Source organism: Chiloscyllium plagiosum, chromosome 13 (genome assembly GCF_004010195.1).
Source record: "Chiloscyllium plagiosum isolate BGI_BamShark_2017 chromosome 13, ASM401019v2, whole genome shotgun sequence".
Taxonomy (NCBI): domain Eukaryota; kingdom Metazoa; phylum Chordata; class Chondrichthyes; order Orectolobiformes; family Hemiscylliidae; genus Chiloscyllium; species Chiloscyllium plagiosum.
In genome coordinates, this window is record NC_057722.1 from 64,497,623 (window position 1) to 64,519,982 (window position 22,360).

Genomic DNA, 22,360 nt, shown 5'->3' on the forward strand with positions numbered 1-22,360 from the left:
AGAAGGGCTTATGCCCGAAACGTCGATTCTCCTGTTCCTTGGATGCTGCCTGACCTGCTGCGCTTTTCCAGCAACACATTTTCAGCTCTGATCTCCAGCATCTGCAGCCCTCACTTTCTCTCTGTTACAGTGAAGTAAAAAGCAGAAAATGTATGTGTCAAGACTGCAACTACAAGAATATCAGATTTTAAGTTAATAAAAGAGCAACTTGAAATTTAGAAGACTTGTGAGAAAGTTGGAAGAATTTCAGGATTTTGACAAAATCAGGAAAGAAATAAACAGATTTGAAAGAAAGATTTATTAAGACCACAGCCATAACATTATTTAAAAATTGGGAACAGAGACTTGTTTTGAGTATTAGGCCATGAAAGATGAGAGAGCATAAACCTACCTGGAAGGAAGGGGAATAATCCATCCAAGCTGCAGGAGAGCCTCCATTTTGCCAGCAGAAAACCTCTATTTTAATCACAAAAAGGCATCAAAATCCACAGCAAATAATAGATACTATTTGCTGTTTTAAGAAACTGAAATGTTATTGGAATGAAAGTAATATAGCATTAGTATTATAAAATTTAGAAGCTTAAACTTATAAAACAATTTTAAAAATGGGGACACTGCAAGTTTAACATATTCAAGGCATTACTAAAGAGTCATATCAGGCTGAAAACATGAACTGTTTCCCTCTGCACCAATACTGCAAGACCTACTGAATTTCTTTAGCATTTTCTGTGTTAGTTTCAGCTCTGGATCTTAATGGGTCATCTCTGTCTCACCTTTGATTTTTGATAGGATATTGTAATTATGTTTAACTTAACTAAATTAAATTTAAGAAGTGTGATAATGAGAATTCAGAATCACTATGTTCCGAGCAGAGTGAAAGGTAAAGCTGGTACGATAGGGGAACAATGGATGAATAATGATATTGAGGTTCTAGTCAAGAATAAAAAATATCATATATTAGATATAGATAACTTGGTTCAAATGAATCTGTTGACCAGTATAAAGACTTTAGGGGCATTCTTAAGAGGGCGATCAGGAAGGCAAAGAGGGGATATGAAATATCTTGGCAGAAAAGGTTGAGGAAGTTCCAGAGCATTTCTACAAGTATATTCAGAGCTGGAGAACAACGAGAGAGAGAGAGGGGAGAGTATGACCTCTTAAAGGTCAAAGAGGTAATCTTTGTGTTGAACCTCAGGAGATGGAAGAGACATTAAATGAATATTTTATATCAGTTTTTACTGTCGGAAAACAAATGGAGGCTAGAGAATTCATATATTAATATTGATGTTTTGAAAACAGTACACATTACAGAGGTAGTAATGCTGGAGGTCTTAGAAAATACAAAGGTGGATAAATCTCTGGGACCTGATCTAGTGTATCTGAGGGCGTTGTGGGAAGTTGGGGAGAAAATTCTGGAGCCCCTTACAGAAACATTGGTATCATCTACAACTTCGGGTGAGGTTTCAGATAACCGGAGAGTGGCTAATGTTGTGCCTTTGGTTAAGAAAGGATGTAAGGAGAAGCTTGGGAACTATTGACCTGTGAGCCTGACTTTAGTGGTGGGTAGGTTGTTGGCGGTGAGTCTGAAAGATAGGATTTATATACACTTGGAAAGACAAGGAATGATTAGGGATAGTCAGCAACGTTATGTGTGAGTGAAAAAAATCATGTCTCACAAACTCGATTTGAGTTTTTTGAGGAAGTAACCTAAAAAATTGATGTGGGCAGAGTGGCAGGCATTGTTTACTTGGACTAAAGCCTTTGACAAAGTTTCACACGGTCGACTAATTAGTAAAGTTTAAGGTGAGCTTGCCAATTGGGTACAACATTGGCTTAACAGCAGGAAACAGCATGATGGTGGTAGGTGTTTTTCAGCCTGGAGGCCTGTTACCAGCGGTGTTCCACAGGGATTGGTGCTGGGTTCACTTTTGTTTGTCATTTATATGAATAATTTAGATGACAATATTGAAGACGTGGTTAGTAAGTTTGGAGATGACACCAAAATTGGTAGTATAGTGGACAGTGAAGAAGGTTATCTAGGATTGCAAGCGGATTTTGATTAATTAGGGAGTTGTTTGTTCAGCCCTTTCCTAGTTGTCCCTGGAAAGCTGATGGTGAGCTGCCTCATTGAACTGCAGCAGTCCGTGTGCTGTAAGTAGATCCACAATATGCTTCGGGACGGAATTCCAAGATTTTGATACATTGATATGACACTGAAGGAACGGCAGTATGTTTTCAAGTCAGGATTGTGAATGGTTTGGAGGGAAACTTGCAGGTTGTGGTGTTCCCATATATCTGTTGCCCTTCTCCTGCTTGATGGTAGTCTCATGGGTTTGGAAGGTGTTGTCTGAGAATCTTGGTAAATTTCTGTAGAACATCTTGTAGATGGTATACACTTCTATTACAGAACATCGATGGATGTTTGTGGATGTGGTGCCAATCAAGTGAGCTGCTTTGTCCCAGATTTGCTTGAGTGTTGTTGGAGCTGCACTCGTCCAGGCAAGTAGGTAGTTGTACTTCACACTCCTGACTTGTGCCTTGTAGGTAGTGGACAGACTTTGATGCAATACTCCTAGTTGGACAGCACATTTAATGATTGTTTGAGTTCAATTTCTGGTCAGTTGTAACCTTATGTTGATATGGATATTCAGTTATAACACAACTGTATGCCGAGGTGTTATGGTTAGATTGTCTCTTATTGGAGATGTTTATTGCCTGACATTTGTTTGGTGCAAATGGTACTTGCCACTTCTCATCTCAAGCCTGACTGTTGGGAAGGTTAGTGAGTGCTATTTAAGTACTTATCTCGAAGCCAGTGGTCTTTTTTGCAGCAGAGAGCAGCGGAAGTAAGGTCTGAGCACAGAGGCTGTTGGGAAGGTTGGTGTGTGCTAGGCCCCAGGTCCTACACAGCAGGGCCTCCCTCCCACTATCCTCCTCTAACTTAATTAAGAGTCCACAGACTCTCAGCAAAAACAAAAAGGTCAAGGAAAGTGCCTGGTGAGGAAAGTGCGAGTCTTTGGCTTACGCCACAGAGTGAAGAGAGTGAAGACATGGCTGTCAGGCTGATTCGGTGTGCTGCGTGCATGATGTGAGAAGTCAGGGACACTGGTGGTGTCTCTGGCTCCTATAGCTATGGAAAGTGTGTACACATTCAGCTTCTGAAGGAGCATGTTGCAGCACTGAAGAAAAAACTAGATGACCTCAGGCTCATCCAAGAGAACGAGAACTTTCTGGACAGGACCTTCAGCAAGGTCATTACACCAAGCATACCAGAGGTGAAAAGGGAGATGACGATGAGGAAGGAAGAGATAATTCAAGTACAAGAGACCCCAGGGGAAGTACCTCTTGTGAACAGGTTGACTCTCTTGGAAACTGTCGAGACAGACAGCACTGCCAGTCCGAGAGACGGACAGGTCGGCCAATGGAAAATTGGCATGGAGGCAGAGCCGAGGAGTCAGACATCATGCGGAGCCATGGTAATAGGGGAGTCCATAGTGAGAGGGACTGAAGGGGGTTTCTGCGCCAACAGGCTGGATTTGAGGATGGTGTGTTGCCTTCCTGGTGCCAGGATCCAGGGCGTCACCAACAGAGTGCAGGGAATCCTCAAGAGCGAAGGTAAAGAGCCAGAGGTGGTGGTGGTGCATATTGGCACAAATGACATTGGGAAGAAGAGGAGGGACATTCTACAGCGGGACTTCAGAGAACTCGAAAGAAGGCTGAAAATCAGGACTTCCAGGGTGGTTATCTCCAGTTTGCTTCCAGTTCCTTGGGCTGGAGAGGGCAGGAACAGGGCGATAATGGACTTGAATGTGTGGCTGAGGAACTGGTGCAGGAAGCAAGGATTTAAATTCTTGGATCATTGGGGTATGTTTTGTGTTAAGGATAAATTATACAAGAGGGACAGGTCTCACCTTAATAGGTGAGGACCAGCATTCTGGCAGGCAGGTTTGCCACTGCAACACAGGTGTGTTTAAACTAAGTAGGGGAGGGGATAAATTGGAAATTCAAGAAGGAAATTAAAGGGAAAGTGAGAATGAGAGAAGTTAAAGACAACAGAATCAACGGAACAGAAAACTCAAGAAGGGATCATACAGTATGGTCAAGTGAAATAGGGATTGATAGGAAAGGTGAGGGGAGTAACCAATTGAAAATATCACATGAATGCATGAAGCATAAGAAATAAGGTGGATGAGCTTGAGGCTCAGTTGGAAATTGGCAAGTACGATGTTGTGGGGATAACTGAGATGTGGCTTCAAGTGAACAGGGCCTGGGAAATGAATATTAAAGGCTATACATGCTATTGAAAAGACAGACTGACAGACAGAGGGGGTGGCGTGACTGCTTCCGAGATAGATTTTTAGAACAGCTTGTACTGGAGCCTACCAGGGAGGTGACAATTCTGGATCTGTGCAATGAACTGGATTTGATAGGGTCCTTGAAGTAAAGGAGCCATGAGGAGGTAGTGACTATAATATGATAAATTTTAATCTGCAATTTGAGAGGGAGAAGGGAGAATCGGAAGTATTGCAGTTGAACAAAGGGAACTATGGAGCTATGAGGGAGGAGCTGGCCAAAGTTCAATGGTTTAACACCCTAGCAGAGATGGCAGTTGAACAACAATGGCAGGTATTTCGGATAAAATGCAGAAGGTGCAGGATCAGTTCATTCTAAAGAGCAAGAAAGATCCTAAGGGGAGGCAGGAACGGCCATGGCTGACGAGGGAAGTTAAGGACTGAAGCTTCACAGGAGGCTCCCAAGCACTGAGGATGTCACCTAGACAGGGACGAAACGTCTGCAACACAAATTCCCAGCTCGGCGAACAGAACCACAACAATGAGCACCCAAGCTACAAATCTTTTCACAAACTTGTAACCCCGAGTTTTGAATTTCCCCAACATCGGGAACATTCTTCCTGCATTTAGCCTGTCCAGTCCCATCATCACTATTCACCACCACCAACATCTTGGGGTTATTATTGACCAGAAACATAACTGGACCAGCTCTCCAAATACATGGTTACAAAATGCTGCATCATGTTCAGGGTAAAGCAGCTCATTTAACTGGTACCTTATCCTCCATCTTTAAGCATTCACTTCTTCCTCCACCTTTTCACAACGCTGCAGTGTGTAACATCGAGAGATGCACTGCAGCAGCCTTATGAGCCACCTTTGACAGCAGGTTGTAAATTTGTGACTGAGTGACATAGAAGTAGAATTAGGCCATTTGGCCTGTCAAGTCTGTTCTTCCATTTGATCATGGTGTTTCTCAACCCCCATTCTCTGCCTTCTCCCCGTAACCCTTGATCACCTTAATAATCAAGAACTAATCTATCTCACTCTTGAAGAGACTCAGTGACGTGGCCTCCATAGCTCCCTGCAACAATGAGTTTCATGGATTCAGCACCTTTGCCTGTGGAAATTCCTTCTCGTCTCAGTTCTGTAGTCCCTTCACTATGAGGCTGTGCTCTTGGATCCAAGTCTCTCCGAGTGGAAACGTTTTCTCTACATCCACTCAATCCAGGCCTCTCAATATTCTGTAAGTTTCAATGAGATCCCCCCTCATCTGCTCAGCCTTCTAAACCACATCAGCTACCAACAGAGTCCTCAATTGCTCCCCATGACAAACCCTTCATCTCTGAGATTATTCTTGCAAACCTCCTGTGGACCCCCTCCAATGTCAGCACATCCATCCTTGGATACAAGACACAAAGCTGCTCATAGTATTGCAAATGTGGTCTGACCATAGCCTTATACAGCCTGAGCAGTTCATCCCTGCTGTTGTGTTTTAGCCTAATCAAAATTAATACTAACATTGCATTTGGCTTCTGAACTGCCAACTGAATCTGCATGTTAACCTTTAGAGAATCCTAACTAAGATTCCTAAATCCCTTTGTGCTTCAGATTTCTGGAACCTTTCTCCATTTAGAAAATAGTCTGTTCTTCTGTTCTTCCTCGAAAAGTGCATAACGTCATACTTTCCCACATTGTATTCCATCTGCCCTTCTTTGCCCATTCTCCTTGCCTGTCCAAGTACTTCTATGGCCTCACTGTTTCCTCAGTGTGTCATATCTCTCCACCTGTCATTGTGTCATCTACAAACTTAGGAACAATGCCCCTAGTTCCTTCATTCAGATCATTAATGTAGAGCATAAATAGTTGTGGGCCCAATACTGACTCCTGTGGAACTCCACTAGTTACTGGCTACCATTCTGGAAAAGACCTTACTGTCTTCTGACAATTAGCTAATCCTCTAACCGTGTCTGTACCTTGCCCCTAACACCATGCGCTCTTGTCTTTCTTAGCAGCCTCCTGCGTGGCATCTTGACAAAGGCCATCTGGGAATCCAAATAGATCATGTCCACTTGCTCATCACCTCCACAAAGAATTCTAATGGATTTGTCAGGCATGATCATGCCTGACGATGTCATGCTGACTTGGCCCTATTTTACAAGGCACTTTCATTGAATATCTATAGTGTGAAAACAGGCCCTTTGGCCCAACAAGTCCACACCAACCTTCTGAAAAGTAACCCACCCAGACCCATTCCCATACTCTATTTTCCTATATTTACCCCTGGCTAATGCACTTAATCTACACATCCCTGAACACTCTGGCCAATTTAGCATGGCCAGTTTACCTAACCTGCACATCTTTGGATTGTGGGACGAAACCAGAGCGGCTAGGGGAAACTCATGCAGACTGTGTGTAGAAACTAGAATAATCCAGCGCAGAACAGGCCCTTCAGCCCTTGATATTTTGCTGACCTGTGAACATCATCCATATACTTATCCAAGGACTGTATAAATGCCCCAAATGAGGCTGAGGTAACTACATTGGCAGGTAGGGCATTCCACACCCTTACCACGCTCTGAGTAAAGAACCTGCCTCTGACATCTGTCTTAAATCTATCACCCCTCAATTTGCAGCTATGCCCCCTCGTACAAGCTGACATCATCTTCCTACAAAAAAGACACTCACTCTCCACCCTATCTAATCCTCTGATCATCTTGTAAGTCTCTATCAAATCCCCTCTTAGCCGCCTTCTCTCCAGTAAAAACAGACCCATTCCCTCAGCCTTTCCTCCAGACCAGACAACATCCTGGTAAAATTCCTCTTCACCGTTTCCAATGCTTCCACATCCTTCCTGTAATGGGGCAACCAGAACTGCACACAATATGCCAAGTGATGCCGCACTAGTGTTTTGTATAGTTGCAGCATGACATCACGGCTCTGGAACTCAATCCCTCTACCAATAAAACCGAACACACTGTCCGCCGACTTAACAGCACTATCAACCTGGATGGCAACTTTCAGGGATCTATGTACATGGACACCAAGATCCCTCTGCACATCCACACCACCAACAATCTTTCCATCGACCCAGTACTCTGACTTCCTGTTAATCTCCCCAAAGTGCATCATCTCACATTTATCTGCATTGAACCCAATTTGCCACCTTTCAGCCCAATTATGCAGTTTATCCATGTCCCCCTGCAACATTCTTTCACACTGTCCACCATTCCACCGACTTTAATATCATCTGCAAACTTACTAACCCATCCACCTATGCCTGTGTCCAAGTCGTTTATAAAAATGACAAACCGCAGTGGTTCCAAAACAGATCCTTGTGGCACACCACTAGTAACCGGGCTCCAAGCGGAATATTTTCCATCAACCACCACTCATTGCCTTCTTAAAGAAAGGCAGTTTCTAATCCAAACTGCTAAATCACCTTCAATCCCATGCCTCCGCGTTTTTTCCAATAGCCTACCATGTGGAACCTTATCAAAGGCTTCACAGAAGTCCATGTATACCACGTCAATTGCCCTACCCTCATCCACATGCTTGGTCACCTTCTCAAAAAACTCAATGCGGTTTGTGAGATACAACCTGCCCTTCATGAATCCATGTTGACTATTTCCAATCAAATTGTTGCTTGCTAGATGATTATAAATCCTATCTTTTATAATCCTTTCCAAAACTTTTTGTACAACAAACATAAGGCTCATTGGTCTATAATGACCTGGGTCGTCTCTACTGCCCTCCTTGAACAAGGGCACAACCATTGCAAACGTCCAGTCCTCTGGTATTAAACCTGTAGACAATGACAACTCAGAGATCAAGGCCAAAGGCTCTGCCATCTCGTCCCTAGCTTCCCAGAGAATTCTCAAAAAAATCCCATCTGGCCCAGGGGTCTTACCTACTTTCACACCTTCTCGAATTGATAACACTTCCTCCTGACTAATCTCAATCCTTTCAAGTCTAATAGCCTGTACCTCAGTTTTTTCCTCTCCAATATTCTCCTTTTCCTGAGAAATGTTTGTTTAGCACCTCTCCGAACTCCACAGGGTCCATACACAACTTCCCATTTCTGTCTTTGACAGGCCCTATTCCTACCCTAGTCATCCTTTTATTTCTCACATATCTATTGAAAGCTTTAGGGTTCTCCTTTATTCTACCTGCTAAAGACTGTTCAGGTCCCCTCCTTGCTGTTCTTAACTCTCTTTAAATCCTTCCTAGCTACTCTGTAACTATCCATCGCCTCATCTGAACATGCAAACTCCACACAGTCATCTGAGGCTGGAATCGAACCCAGGTCCCTCACGCTATGAGCCACCCTGCCACCTCAAAGTATTATGCAATCTCATCCTTAACAATGGACTCTCAAATCTTACAAATGACTGAGGTCAGGCTAACTGGCCTGTGATTTCTTTCCCTTAACAGGTGTGTTATTACCTTATCCATTTTCCAGTGTTCTGGGACTCTCCTTTACTCCAATGATTCCTGCAAGATCACCACCAATGCCTCCAATATCTTCATCAAAACCTTGGGGTGTAGTCATCCAGTATGGTAATTTATCCACCTTTAGAACTTTCAGCTTCCCAGCACCTTCTTAGTGGTGGCCGACACTCATCTCTGTCCCCCAACTCTCTTCAAGTTCTGATATGCTACAGTTGTCTTCCACTGTAAAGACAGATGCAGTTCTTCCACAATTTCTTTGTTCCTCATTACTACTTCTCCAGCCTTAATTTCTAGTGGACCAGTGTTCCCTCTAGCCTCTCTTTTTATAAATCTTACAATCTTTTATATTGCTAGTTAATTTACCCACATTTTTATTCATATTCCCCTTTACCACTGCTGTAGTTATTCTCTGGCTTTTGAAGGCTTTCCAATCCTCTGGCTTCCCACTAATCTTCCCGTCATTGTAAGGTTTTTTCTTCTGCTTTTATAAAGTCCCTGACTTCCCTTGTCAGCTATGGTTGCCTCATCCTCCCTTTCGTCTGGTGGTTCTTCCTTGAGATGAATCTCTACTGTGCCTCTTGAATGCCCCTAGAAACTCCTGCCAATGCTGCTTCATTTTCCCTGCTCAGTTCCCCTTTTGATCAACTCTAGTCAGCTCCTTTTCATGTCTTTGCAGTTACTTTTACTCAACTGTAATACTATTACATCTGATTCCAACTTCTCCCCCTCCAAACTGCAGGGTCAGTTCTATTATATTGTGGTTTCTGCCCCCTCTGGGTCCTTTACCTTAAGCTGTCTAATCAAGCCTGCCTCACCACATGTTTACCAAATCTAGAACTGCCTGTTCCCTAGTGGGCTGTACCACACGCTGCTCCAAAAAAAAAACCATCTTGTAGACATTGAATAATCCCTTTTGTTGTGATCAGCTACCAGCTGAATTTTCCCAGTTCAGCTGCATATTGAAGTCCCTCCATAATAATTGTAGTAGTGCCTTTCATACATAACTTTTCTATCTCGGTTTATGTTCTGCCCCACATCCTGACCACTGCAAAGGGACCCATACACTCCGGTTCAGAAGATAGATGTAAAACAGAGATGAGGAAAAATTGCTTCTTTCAAAAGGTTGTGAATCTGTGGAATTCACTACCCCAGAGTGTGGTGGATACCAGAGCCATGAAGAAAGTTGGGGAGATAGACAGATTTTAGTGAGGTGTTGGACGGTTATGAGCAATGAACAAGAAGGGTGGGGTTTAGCATGGGATTAGATTATCCATGATTGTGATAATTATCATAGCAGGATCAAAACACTGAGTTGCCTAGTCCTGCTTGTTCTTAGGTTCTTAAGACAGTTAGTCACCTTCTTCCTCTGTAAAGAGGATACTCCTCAGTTATGTGTTGCATTGTTTGTGTCTCTCCATAATGTAAAGTGGGTTTAAACTGCGACTCTAGTAGTGGATATCGGTAGTGTAGTGGTCATTGCTTGACCTGAACAAAGGAAGCTTGTGAACATAGACTTTTTGACGTAGTTCAATGCTGAAAATTTTGTTATGCTTTGAATACCAAAGTCATAGGATATTCTCACTTGATCTTTATCTGTCAATAGCTTCCTTTCTGATTGTTTTGACAGGATGAAGCTCCAGGAACACCAAAGAAAAAGAAAGAGACAAAAAGAAAATTTAAGTTGGAACCACACAATGATCAGCTTTTCCTTGATGGAAATGAGGTAAAGAAACTCCATTGAGCTTTTGGCCTGGAGAATGACTGTTTGGTTAATCCTATCTGACAGCTTCTTGTTAGCACAGCACAAAACTATTTCTACTCCTGTACTATCTCCTGTACTTCTGTGCTTTTATACACCCATCTTTAAAAGTTGCAGTCATCTCTGCCTTATTCATTTGTAGTAGTGAAGCAATCCATGCTCCAGCATTGTCACCTAAAGGGTAGCATGGAAGCTCAGTGCTTAGCCCTGCTGCCTCAGTGCCAGGAACCCGGGTTTGATTCCAGCCTTGGGTGACTGTTGAATGACATTTATAAGTTCAATATAAACTCATTGCAATTGTGTTCTGTCCCTGTTAATGTAACCTAGGTTTTTGGATGCTTTATTAACTTCTGTCAATCTTTCTTAACATATGCATAGATATATTCAAAGTTCCCCTCCTTCTGCACCATGTGAACTGTGCCCTTTATCTTGTATTGTGTCTCTATGTTCTCCCTACCAACATGAATCAGCAGACAATTCTCTCCACTGAACTTGTCACCTGTCTGCTGGTGTGTTCTTTCATGCTTGCTACATGTCAAAAGAAATATCCTGTCCCTCAGCAAGCCCCCTCTTTCAAGTTCTACACCATCTTGCCTTGGATCCACATCAACATGGCATCACTGTCATTTGGTCAATATTCTAGAACCCCAAAATGTAGTGTTCGTGTTCCTACGCTTCAAGAATTAGAGTGGTTCAAGAGACGGTTTGTATCACTTTTCCAGGGCGATTAGGGATGGGCAATAAATGCTGGTCTAACCAGCAAAGCCTGCATCCCATGGATGAATGAAAAAAAAACTGTACTCTCCAAATGAAAATATTTTACATTTGTTAGATTCCTACATTCATTTTATTTTAAAAGCTACTTAATTTACCAATTTAAAAATGTGCAAGAAAAATGCAACTTGCTGCTTACAGTATCTCCTCCTTGCCAGTGATACTGTTTACCAAACCTCCTAATTGATGATCCTCTGAGTTGCTGCCGACATTCCTGATCATCAACCCTTGATGACTCCTCCCCACTCTCTGACTCCTGTGTGGTGGCCTCTTCTTCACTTCCCACCTACGAGTTATGGCCTCTCCTAGCTCCCAACATCTAAGTTGCAGCTTATTCCTTTCCTACCTGTTAGATTAGATTAGATTACTTTACAGTGTGGAAACAGGCCCTTCGGCCCAACAAGTCCACACCGACCCGCCGAAGCGCAACCCACCCATACCCCTACATTTACCCCTTACCTAACACTACGGGCAATTTAGCATGGCCAGTTCACCTGACCTGCACATCTTTAGACTGTGGGAGAAAACCGGAGCACCCGGAGGAAACCCACGCAGACACGGGGAGAATGTGCAAACTCCACACAGTCAGTCGCCTGAGGCGGGAACTGAACCCGGGTCTCTGGCGCTGTGAGAAAGCAGTGCTAACCACTGTGCCACTCTCGCCACTTCCCTCTCTGAGGTTAGTATTCCCATTCAATGTCGAGGGTCAATCCAGAGATGGTGCTGTGATACAGAGGAAGTGAAAATTCATGATGTGCTGGGACTCATTCAATCTGTTTTTCTTTAAATGGTTTTCCCTCCCTGCTTTGAGGCGGGGCTTTAGAGAAGAGCAGGGTGGTAAAAATCACCAGCACATCTGAACCATCAAAACTCTCACATTTCCACAGCATCTGAATACGAGTCAAGGATTGGGAAATGATATGTGAGTGAGGTCATCAATCCGATATTAGGGCAGAGGAAAATGCCATAACTGGGAAATAGGGTGGTAATAGGCCTTAAGTCAGTTGTCTTAAAGTGGGGAAAGGCCGTAAGTTGAAGTTCAGAGTGGAGAAGAGGTCGGGAGGAGAACAGGAAACTAAGTCAGAAGTGAGGTACAATTGAGATATGTATTTGGTATTAAAATGAATTGCAACACTCATCAAGATTATAAAGCCCCATTAACTTACTGACATTAAAGGGGGAAACCTTAAACAAAGACTTGCTGTACCTGATATGGCAAAGCAAACATGAAAATGGAGATGCAAAATATGTTCTAGTCTTCCAGCAGTAAATGTAAGTTATTCCAAAAAAGGTTGTTGCCAATCTGTTCTCTATCTTTTGTGCCTCTTATAAGTTTTAAAGATATTGTCTCTGAATAGAATGGATGAGCAGCTTTTAAGAAAGTGATCTGTGTTTTCTCACCATCTCTACTTCCCTGCATAGTAGGTCCTGTCAGGCCTATGCAGAGACTTTGGAATCTGTTGCTTTACTGTCAAAAGGAATTTTCAGTTTGCCCTTTTCTTTGACTTTCTTTCTTTCTTTAAGGTATACGTGTGGATATATGATCCTGTTCATTTTAAGACATTTGCAATGGGACTAATATTAGGTATGTTGCTCAAATACCAACATATTTAATTTGTATGTGTTATCCTGTATATGCTCCCTACATGTTTCTCTGTCTGTCCCTCTTCCCCCCTCCTCGCCCATCCCATCTTTCTGTCAACAGGCAATGCAACTAACCATTTTTTGGTCATTTAACAGTCATTGCAGTGATAGCCGCTACACTGTTTCCTCTGTGGCCTGCAGAAATGCGAGTAGGTGTTTACTATCTTAGTGTTGCAGCAGGCTGTTTTGTTGCCAGTATCCTCCTCCTCGCTGTGGGTGAGTAACGATTCATGATTGAAGAATTTGTATCTTGCGTTTGATTCATTTTAAAGATTGAGAATGTGTAGATTTTACTGCATCCAAATGAAAACTGTCAAACAAATAAGAAAATTAAAGGAATGATAAAGTTAATTACATCTCCTTTTAAAAAAATTACTGACTTGTATCCAGATCTAGGGTAATAATCAGCCTCCACCAAAAAAAGTGCCTATACTTTCCTTTCTACAATCTTGTACAACCTTCCAAGACATCTTTGTTCCTCCATTCCAATGTATTGGACTACCTTGGCCTTAATCACAGAACCATTGGTGATTGTGCCTGCTGCCAACTGACCTCTGGAAATACAGGAATATCAACATTTCTCTCATCCTTAAAAGTACTTTTTTTGATCTGGTCATTGCTAAGCGGTCTTAATACCTCAAGTTCCAAAAAAAGTCCTATTAAACTTTTAAAAAATTAATTGTGTATCTCCACAGATGCTGCCAGACTTGCCCTGAGTTTTTCCAGTGCTTTCTATTTTCATTATTATCTCCTTATGTGGCAGTCACCAAATATTGTTTGATAGCAATCCAAGCAGCTTGAATTATTTCAATAAATTGAGCACTACATGGATGCAATTTGTCAATGTACTTCACTATCCTTTTGTTGCCCTGGCATTGTACTGGACTTAATCCAAGCTGCCTTCATGCCTTGTTCTGTTCAATTCCTTGCTGCCATGACATCTGGCAGTATCCACTCAGTACTTCATTTCACTCCTGAAGAAGGGCCTGTGCCCGAAACGTCGAATCTCCTGTTCCCTGGATGCTGCCTGACCTGCTGTGCTGTTCCAGCAATAAAGTTTCAACTTTGATCTCCAGCATCTGCAGACCTCACTTTCTCCTTCATTTCACTCATGCACTGTTGTCTCATTGTACCCATTCCTGCCAGCGTGGCATCTTAGTTTCAGCTCTCACTTTACTGCTGACCTCAGGGGAAGGTGTTGTCAATGGAGGCCCATAACTTGAGGCTTAAGAGAACCTGTCAGAACTGTGCATAATCTGGAATAATTGTCCCAACTCATCGGGGTAGTGTGCTGGAAATCAAACCCCACTATTGTCGAAGTCATCACACTATGAAGGGTTGGTTTCACAATCCTGGTTTTTTTTCCCTTAGGTTTTAGGATTATCTTTTACAGCATCCAAGATTTGAGTCTGCTTGCTCTTTCAACAGAAAACTGGAGAGAGCAACTTGACAAGGGAAGGTGGAAAGATATTGATACAGCCAACTTCTGGAGGATTCCTTACTCCTCAAGTTCATTTCACTCTGAGTCTGTGTTTCAAAAAGTGGTTGCAAAATGTACTATGGTCTCACATTATCATGTTAGCTTTCCTTGTTTCTCCAAGGTGTAAACAACATTTTGACCTCTCCTTTTCAAAAGTATCCATTTTCTCATTTGCAGTCTTTAGTTAAAAAGCAAATGAGATCTCTTAACAGAAACTGAATTTTAATCAAGATATTAAATGGTTAAGGTGCGATGTACTATCAAAAGCAGAGTTATTTTTCCAGATCAATGCAGTGAGTGCAGCATGGTTATGTAGCACAGCAACACAATCTTTGTAATCTTTAGGGAAGAAAATATTCTGTCGATATCTAGTCTGGCCTAGCACTAATCAACCAAAGCAATGTGACTGCCTCTTAACTGCCCTCTGAAATGATTTATGCAAGCCACTACATTCAAATGCTAATCTCACCAGTTCTGCCTGCATCCCATTGGAAGTCCAGACTAAGTTTATTACCAAATCCATCTGTGCTCTGACTGGAATTTGTGTTGTTCATATATGCTATTTTACAATTAAACAGCGAGACACCCCTTTCAAATGTACACTAATCACTTGTCTGAGGTGAGAGTCAATAACTGATACTAGCAAAATTTGAAATGGATGGCAGGCTTGATTTTAAATTTCCATTTAATTCCAGTGTGAATTTTGTGTTGAAAATGTTTTGGAAACCAGTCTGGAGACTCCATACAGTTTGTTATGACTTTGGCCTTGATAACCATTCATAGAAGGCAGGTTGCATCTGGACCTGTACCATATTTACAAGAGCTGGCCCCTACCTACATTTTACGTAGCTATTATTCTTTTTTTTCTAAAAATATTATTGGCTTATTTGAAAAAGAGATAAATTAGGGAGGACTGTAGGTAACATAAAGGGGGTTTGGACTGGGTCAGTAGTTATTGTGGAGACTTGGCATGGACACAACGGATTGAATGGCTTCCTTCTGTCCTATAACAATTCTATAATTGTTAACTTTCATGTTTCTAAATGACGCAGCAGTTATACTTCGTAATGTCACTTTTCGAAATATATTTATTTATCAGTGATTGAGTTAGATGATTTTTTCATGCCGATGAAAAGAAGCCAGACAATTGTTCTGTGGGTTACCACTGATCTTCCTGTAATCACATGCAATGTATAGTGCTCTGATCAGACTGCACCTTGTTTATCACACTATCTCTAGTGCATAATTGAGGTCATTTAGTTCATCATGCCTTGAAAGAGCTATCCAGTTAGTTCCATCCTTTAACTCCTTGTTTTCCCATAGCCCTGCATATTTTTCCTGCTAAGATAGATGCAGAATTCCCTTATGTAAAAGTTGCTCGCGAATGTGCTTCCTCAACCCTTTTGGGCAACTTATTTTAGGTCACTGCATATTTTTAAAAGTACTCTCAGCCATCTACGCTGCCTCTCTGCCTTTTTTTTGTACCATTTATCTAAAATTGTGTCCCAATAGTTATCTGACCATCCCTCATTCCACTTCCAAACCAGTGTTTCTTTACTTATTGCACCAAAATCCAAGAAATGTCTTTAGAAGGCATAAGATTTTTGGAATAACAAATCAGATGTTTAAAAAAAAATGCATCTTCTGACAATGATTTTAATCTGTCTGTTAATATTGATAACTATTTGATTCTCTTCGCAGCTCGTTGCATTCTCTTCCTCTTAATCTGGCTCCTCACTGGTGGTCGGCATCATTTCTGGTTCTTACCAAACCTGACGGCGGATGTTGGTTTCATTGACTCCTTCAGACCCCTGTACACACATGAGTACAAGGGCCCCAAATCAGACTCCAAGAAAATAGATGAGGAGACTGACCCCCAGCAACAGCCACAGCCTGAAGGCGATGAGGGAAATGAGGTAGAAGAGGAAGAGACAAAAGTAGAAACAGCAACAGCAGAAGAGGCAGCAGGCAATTTGGTTAGGGAACAGCAGTCAGACACAGACAGTGACCGAAGGGACGATGATGGTTCCCAGCATAGCAGCGGCAATGGGAATGACTTTGAAATGATCACTAGAGAGGAACTGGAACATCCCACAGATGATGAAGAGGAGGAGGAGGAGGAGGAGGAAGACGACGACGAAGAGGCCCAGCCATTACACAGTAAGTCGTAAAACAGGATAATTCCATCTCCAGCAACCGAGCATGAGTAGCTGATGTTGAAAACAGTTCCACACTGGGATGGAGACATGGACCCGGCCCACTGTGGATGCCACGATGAGATATTGTGAAATGTTAAAACTGCATGATAATCATAACATTTTAAAACTCCCTCATCCCAGTCACAATGATCATAAGCCACAATATTTCGGCAGAGGAGTTAGAGGTACACTAGGAAAACTTGTTAGCATCAGCAGATTTCTATGGCAAGATAAGTTATATTCCACACCACAGCACATACATCATGATCTTTCAAAATTCTAAGACTAAGACAAAGCCAAACAATGCAGTGGCCCAAAGAGTTACATCTGCAATATCATGTCTGTGTATATTCTTACTCAGCTGAGACAGCAGGCCTTAAATTGGTGCTGGTGTTTGCCACTGCTTGAGGAGGTCAGTAGTGTTTGTTGTATTGCACTCTGTTCCAGGCTCACATGCACCTGTACAAAGCTGGTGTTGTGTACTGGAATCCTGTAGTTTTGGTACATTGCCTGCATGTTGGAAAATGGTGCGAAAAGATGAGGGACTTGTTGCATTCAGGCAATTGATACTTAACACCAAAAAGAATCCGGTGAAGTTTGGAAAATGTGCAGATGAAAAGCCACTGCTTTCCACAACACACTTGACCAGAAATCAGCTACTAGTGGGAAACAGAGCCATATCCATTGCTGCCAAGCAAAATTTCTGGCATGTGGTTGCCTTTTAACAAAGCTTTTGTGGTGCATGGTGGCTTATAAAACTAGAAAAAAATGATTAGAAGTGGCCCAGTCTGTGAAACAGGATACAGCTGTTCCTTGAGCAGCTGGAATCTGAAAATAACCCATTAAAACATCTCAATCCAGAATCAAGCACTAATGCTTTGTGTAATTGTGTAAAATTCATTTGTTCAGTTCTGTCAATTGTAAGGTGACTGTCAAATATCATAGAATAAGTACAGATACATATTCTGGTAATGGACAGAACAAGTTCAGTGTATGAAGGTATAGTATTTAACAGAAGGAGGACCTTACTATGTGCCAATTTTATGCAGGCATGCACACAGGAAAATATGTAATAGTTTAGAAGTTGGCTTGTTAATACTCCACCTCTTCAAGTTTAGATTTTGATATCATTACACTAGGACCTTGACTGTGTTACTGAGAAGCAAATAAAATGGTTGAGAGGTACACATTCTTAGCTTTGTAAGGATTATGCGGAAGTTACTTTGTAAAGGATCTGTTTCAATGGTATGAACATTAGCCTTAATATGATCTTTGCATTACATGTAATTGAGTGTACAACCAGAAAGAGGAAGATGTTTCCATAAGTGTCACAGAATCTTTAGTCTCTTTGAATGGTTTGAAAAAACTAGAGAATTTAAGGCATGCAGACAGGAAGCTTGCTGCAGCTGTAAGTAACATTGTTTTATTAATCTATATCTTGCAAAACAATCCCTAATTTCACAGGTTTATTCAACTGATCTCTCAATGCACAATGCATTTATTTTACAAGCTGAAATAATTTATACCTCATTAGAAATCTGTTGGAAAACGTTGAGTCAGATTCAAGCCTTCCTCATTAAACCTCTGCCGCATTATTGGTAGTCTGAAGGATCGAGTTAAATGTGGAATTTAATTGGTTTCCAGCATCTGCTCGTCGTGCAGTAATTAACCGATCTCCGACATTTCACAGTCACCCGAGTGTGGACCACAACTTTGTAGTTAACTGTTTAATTAACCGAATAGCACAGAAAAAAAATACTTGGTAGTGTAGAACTTTTCTATATTCATATGCTTTTCCTAATGAGATGACAAAAGCATTTTTTCTGTTATCATGTGTCTTTCTTGGAGAAAGATTTGCCAGTGTGCCGGTGGTTTTCTGGTAGTGAGTATCTCAACCTGCTCTCAAATGGTATTTTGAGTATTTGTACATCGTATAGTGTAGCTACAGGTCAATGCTACTTCACATATTTCACCAGAGAGAGGGGGAGGAGTGGTGGAAGGAATGTTTGCTCCTTACTCTTGTTCAAACCCAGTTATGTCCATATTTGGATTGATACATAATTTAAAGACTTGTCTTTGATTACTGGAACATTATTTAAACAACTGTTTTAGCTATTTGAAGAAGTAAATGCAATTTAAAAACTAAACTGTGTTTGTGTATTTTCCTTTTCAATCAGAATAGGTAAAGTGACATGTTTCTCACCTTTTAAAGCAATGGTATCGCGAGAAAACCTATTCCTCTCAAACAAGATTGTTCTTTACCTTGAATGTGTTCCCACATGTAGGAACTTCAGATAAAATTATTTTAAAATATTTCAAAAGAACAAGAGATCAATTTGCAAAGTTGACTTGAAAGTTATTAAAATAGCTTCCAACAACCTTTAAGATAAATACTTAGCTCTGTAAGGTTCTCCTTCCTTTGGGGAAATGAATAAAGGGAATAGGACTAACTGAATAGCTTTCAAAAAGCCAGCAGCCACCAAATTGCTTAAGTGCTACAAAATTCTGTTGAATAATTTCCTTTTCTTAGTGTCGCTATTACTAGTTCCCTACCAAAGGTCACCACTGAGTCAGGTTCATTGTTTGACCAGTGTGGATGCAATGAGCTGAGGATCTTGTCTGTGCTATAAGATCATTATACAATTATAGCTGGTTGTCTTAGCAGTTAAGAGATTGCAGAATTAATTTATCTTGGCACGAGGAACACTGAAGCCTCTTGCTCTGGATTGCAGCTGTGAAAGTAATGACTGTGACTGACTCCCTTTAAATACTGTCATTAGCTCTGCTGGCATTCAGGTGAATGCACATAGTCCTCCGCACTAACTTTAAAGTTAAGTGGCAACTTATTGTTATCTGCAGCGATAGGTATACAATCTTTTTCCTTACAAAGACACCAAAACAGCATGAGAAAACTCAGATCTAATGCACCCCACTAAAATGAATCTGTAGCTCTTACATTGGAAAGCTACAATTTCAAAGAAAATAATTTATTTTATCAAAAATAGTTGTCAAATTTGTTCTATATATTACTGGAAATGTAACTTGTTCTGTGGTATGTCATTATGTCTGCAATAAGTTCAACATCTTCCCTCATTGTAGTGTCATTTGTCCAATAAGTATAGTTATATTGTTTATTACTTAATTTTATTAATGATGTCAAAATAATTCTAACTGGAAATCACTTGTAAGTCATCCTTCAAATTTCATGCAGTCAATGTTTTTGAAAGAAAATACTGAACTTTTTATCACGATCAACATAAATAATCCAGATTAGGTCTAATATGCATCAGCTTTAAGATAAAAACAATGGTAGGGTTCAAATATACAAGTTCCCTGCTACCCTTATCTGCATATTCTGAATAATATTACCTAATGCACCAGTTTGGCCCTAAGATCTGCAACTGAGATTGGGCGAGCATGGTTTGTATTGTGAACAAACTCAGTTCAGGTGTACCTTCTTGAATCAGTGGATGGAACAATGCATTAGAACCTGGTGTCATCCCAATACAAAAAACAGTTAAAATGGGAGGTGTAATTGACGATGGCCTTGCTTGATGATGATTGATACAATCCAAAGAACCAAGTTCTGAATGTATTTTTTGTACAGTTATTCAGAGGTGAAAGTAACTTTCAATGCAAAATGTATAAAATGTTTTTTCCTGCAACAGTGAACACATTTGTCCTTGAGCAGGTGTTAACATTTGACTTGAGGTTACCAACTTTCTCCCCACATTCTTGGCACTGACCTCTAAGGTATAGTTGAGGTTCAGCAGATAAATGAAAGCCTGCTCGCAGCAAGGAATTAAGCTTACCATCATCTTCAATGCCTGAGTTTTCAATGAGGCTTAATAAATAACAGGCAAGGTCAGAGCATTGGCTTATTTGCTCTTCTGTAATGAAGGTCAACCCCAGGTATGAAAACTGATCAAAGGAAATGAAGCTACTTCATTTTACACCAGATCTGCAGCAAATAAATTGCAATGACAGATTCTACTGTACAAGTTTGATTATTGATAATGGTCAATTAAGGCACCTTTTTAAAAAAACAATAGCAACATGAATTCAAGCTCACATTGAAAAGAGCTGGTGCATCTTCATTACTCTTTCCTCAACTTTGACACAAAGCCCAGTGAAAAGCCCAAGATAATTATGCTATCAAGAATCTGCTGGGCAGAGGGAGGCAGGAAGATCATACCCGTAGGAATGCTAAATGTACACTACAATCGGATACAAAATACTGTCTTCCATTTAACAATACAAATAGAAGAGATATTCCAATAAGCTTAGAACAAAGTATTATCAAGTTTTGCTAAGGCGGCAGGGTTTGGGGAAAGGGATGCATCCATTATGGACTAACATTCCGTATCTGAAGAATCCGTGATTTCTTCGAACCGTGACTGCTTTTTCCGTACATTCCAGTGAAGACACTCTGCCAAACTCTCAAACCAGTCGTACACGAGGTCATGGCAACAGATCGATGGCACCGGATAGCATGATGTTGTTACTGTTATGCTTAAAAACAAAACAACTTAAAGTTATCCCACTATTCACTACAACAGTCTGGCATACCAAGAATATTAAGTTTAATTAAGTCACTCATCTTTTAAAATAGGCATTTTAAAGCTTTTCAGCTTTGGGTAGGAAAAGACAGTAAGTACAGGCAATGGTTCTGCTGTTATAATTTACAACTCAACTGGACTCTTTAGGTACTTGAAGTCAACTCTCCTTGGGATCTAAAATGACAGTAAACTCAGGAAGGTTGTGGCAAAAAAGACCATGTATCACATTTTTTTTTAAAAACACATTAGTCAGCTCAAACCACACAGGGCATAAAGCTGCAAGTTAGATTCTCAACATGTTTCAAAGGAAAATGTAAAAACCAGGACCTGTCTTCCACCTCAAGCGAATGTAAGAGTTTAAGGCACAATTCAGACAGCAGGATTATTATCCAACATACTTCTAGGTATTACTGAACGCAAGTTCCTGTTCTCATGGCAATGCACCTTCCTCAACAAAATGATTTATTCACTTTTTATGCACAGATTTGTTGATAATCAATTAATTAAGAGTGATTATACTTGTAGTAATTCATTATTTCCTTTGCCTGAGAGCCATCTGTAGCCAACTTGCCCAACTCTGACCATCACAGACATTTTTTAAAAAAGATGTTCATGGGATGTCAGCAAGTCTGGCTGGGCCAGCATTTATTGTCTATTGTTTAATGTCTAATTAGCTTGGAAAATGTGGTGGTGAGCTGTTTTCTTGAACTGCCACAGTTCCTGCTACGCCAGTTGGGTCTTCCACAGTATTGTTAAAAAAAGTGTTCCAGGACTTGAGCCAGCAACAGTAAAGTTATTGTGATATAATTTGAAGTCTTAATGGTATGTGCCTTCAAGGGACATGTTGCCATGCATCTGTTGTCCAAGTCAAATTTCAGTACTAACTGTTATTCCTAGCTTCTACAAAGTAAGCATTGGTGATCCCTAACCCTCTTGGATTTCCCTTTGAATTTGAGAAAGTACTGAGGCACTATATGGCAAACGTCCTGGTGATCGAATTGAAACCAGCAGTTAACATGTAACTGTTACAGAATCAATATACTATGGTACAAAGTGTCTGGGATCGTACATGTTGTGGAAATGATCCCCAATAATAGATCCAGGCTGCTGTCCAATTTTACCATAGATCTCAATGAAAAATCAAAATGCTTTCACAAAGCAGTACTATTCTCCAAAAAGAATTTGCTCAGTTCAGTTAAAAATTT

At 40.9% G+C, this 22,360-nt stretch overlaps 2 protein-coding genes across 6 annotated transcripts in view; one reads left to right on the plus strand and one right to left on the minus strand.

The window, feature by feature from the left end:
* Positions 1-18,607, plus strand: part of sec62 (SEC62 homolog, preprotein translocation factor) — a 38,464-nt gene extending 19,857 nt beyond the window's left edge. For all 3 annotated transcript variants that reach the window (XM_043702639.1, XM_043702638.1, XM_043702640.1), the window contains exons 5-8: positions 10,369-10,464; positions 12,799-12,859; positions 13,015-13,134; positions 16,100-18,607. In XM_043702639.1, the coding sequence (XP_043558574.1) occupies positions 10,369-10,464; positions 12,799-12,859; positions 13,015-13,134; positions 16,100-16,569 (747 nt within the window). In that variant the 3' untranslated portion in view covers positions 16,570-18,607. The remainder of the gene's footprint in view (positions 1-10,368; positions 10,465-12,798; positions 12,860-13,014; positions 13,135-16,099) is intronic.
* A 1,468-nt stretch (positions 18,608-20,075) lies between these two features.
* Positions 20,076-22,360, minus strand: part of LOC122556143 (NAD kinase-like) — a 60,014-nt gene continuing 57,729 nt past the window's right edge. For all 3 annotated transcript variants that reach the window (XM_043702635.1, XM_043702633.1, XM_043702634.1), the window contains one exon: positions 20,076-21,108. In XM_043702635.1, coding sequence (XP_043558570.1) covers positions 20,949-21,108 — 160 coding nt within the window. In that variant the 3' untranslated portion in view covers positions 20,076-20,948. The remainder of the gene's footprint in view (positions 21,109-22,360) is intronic.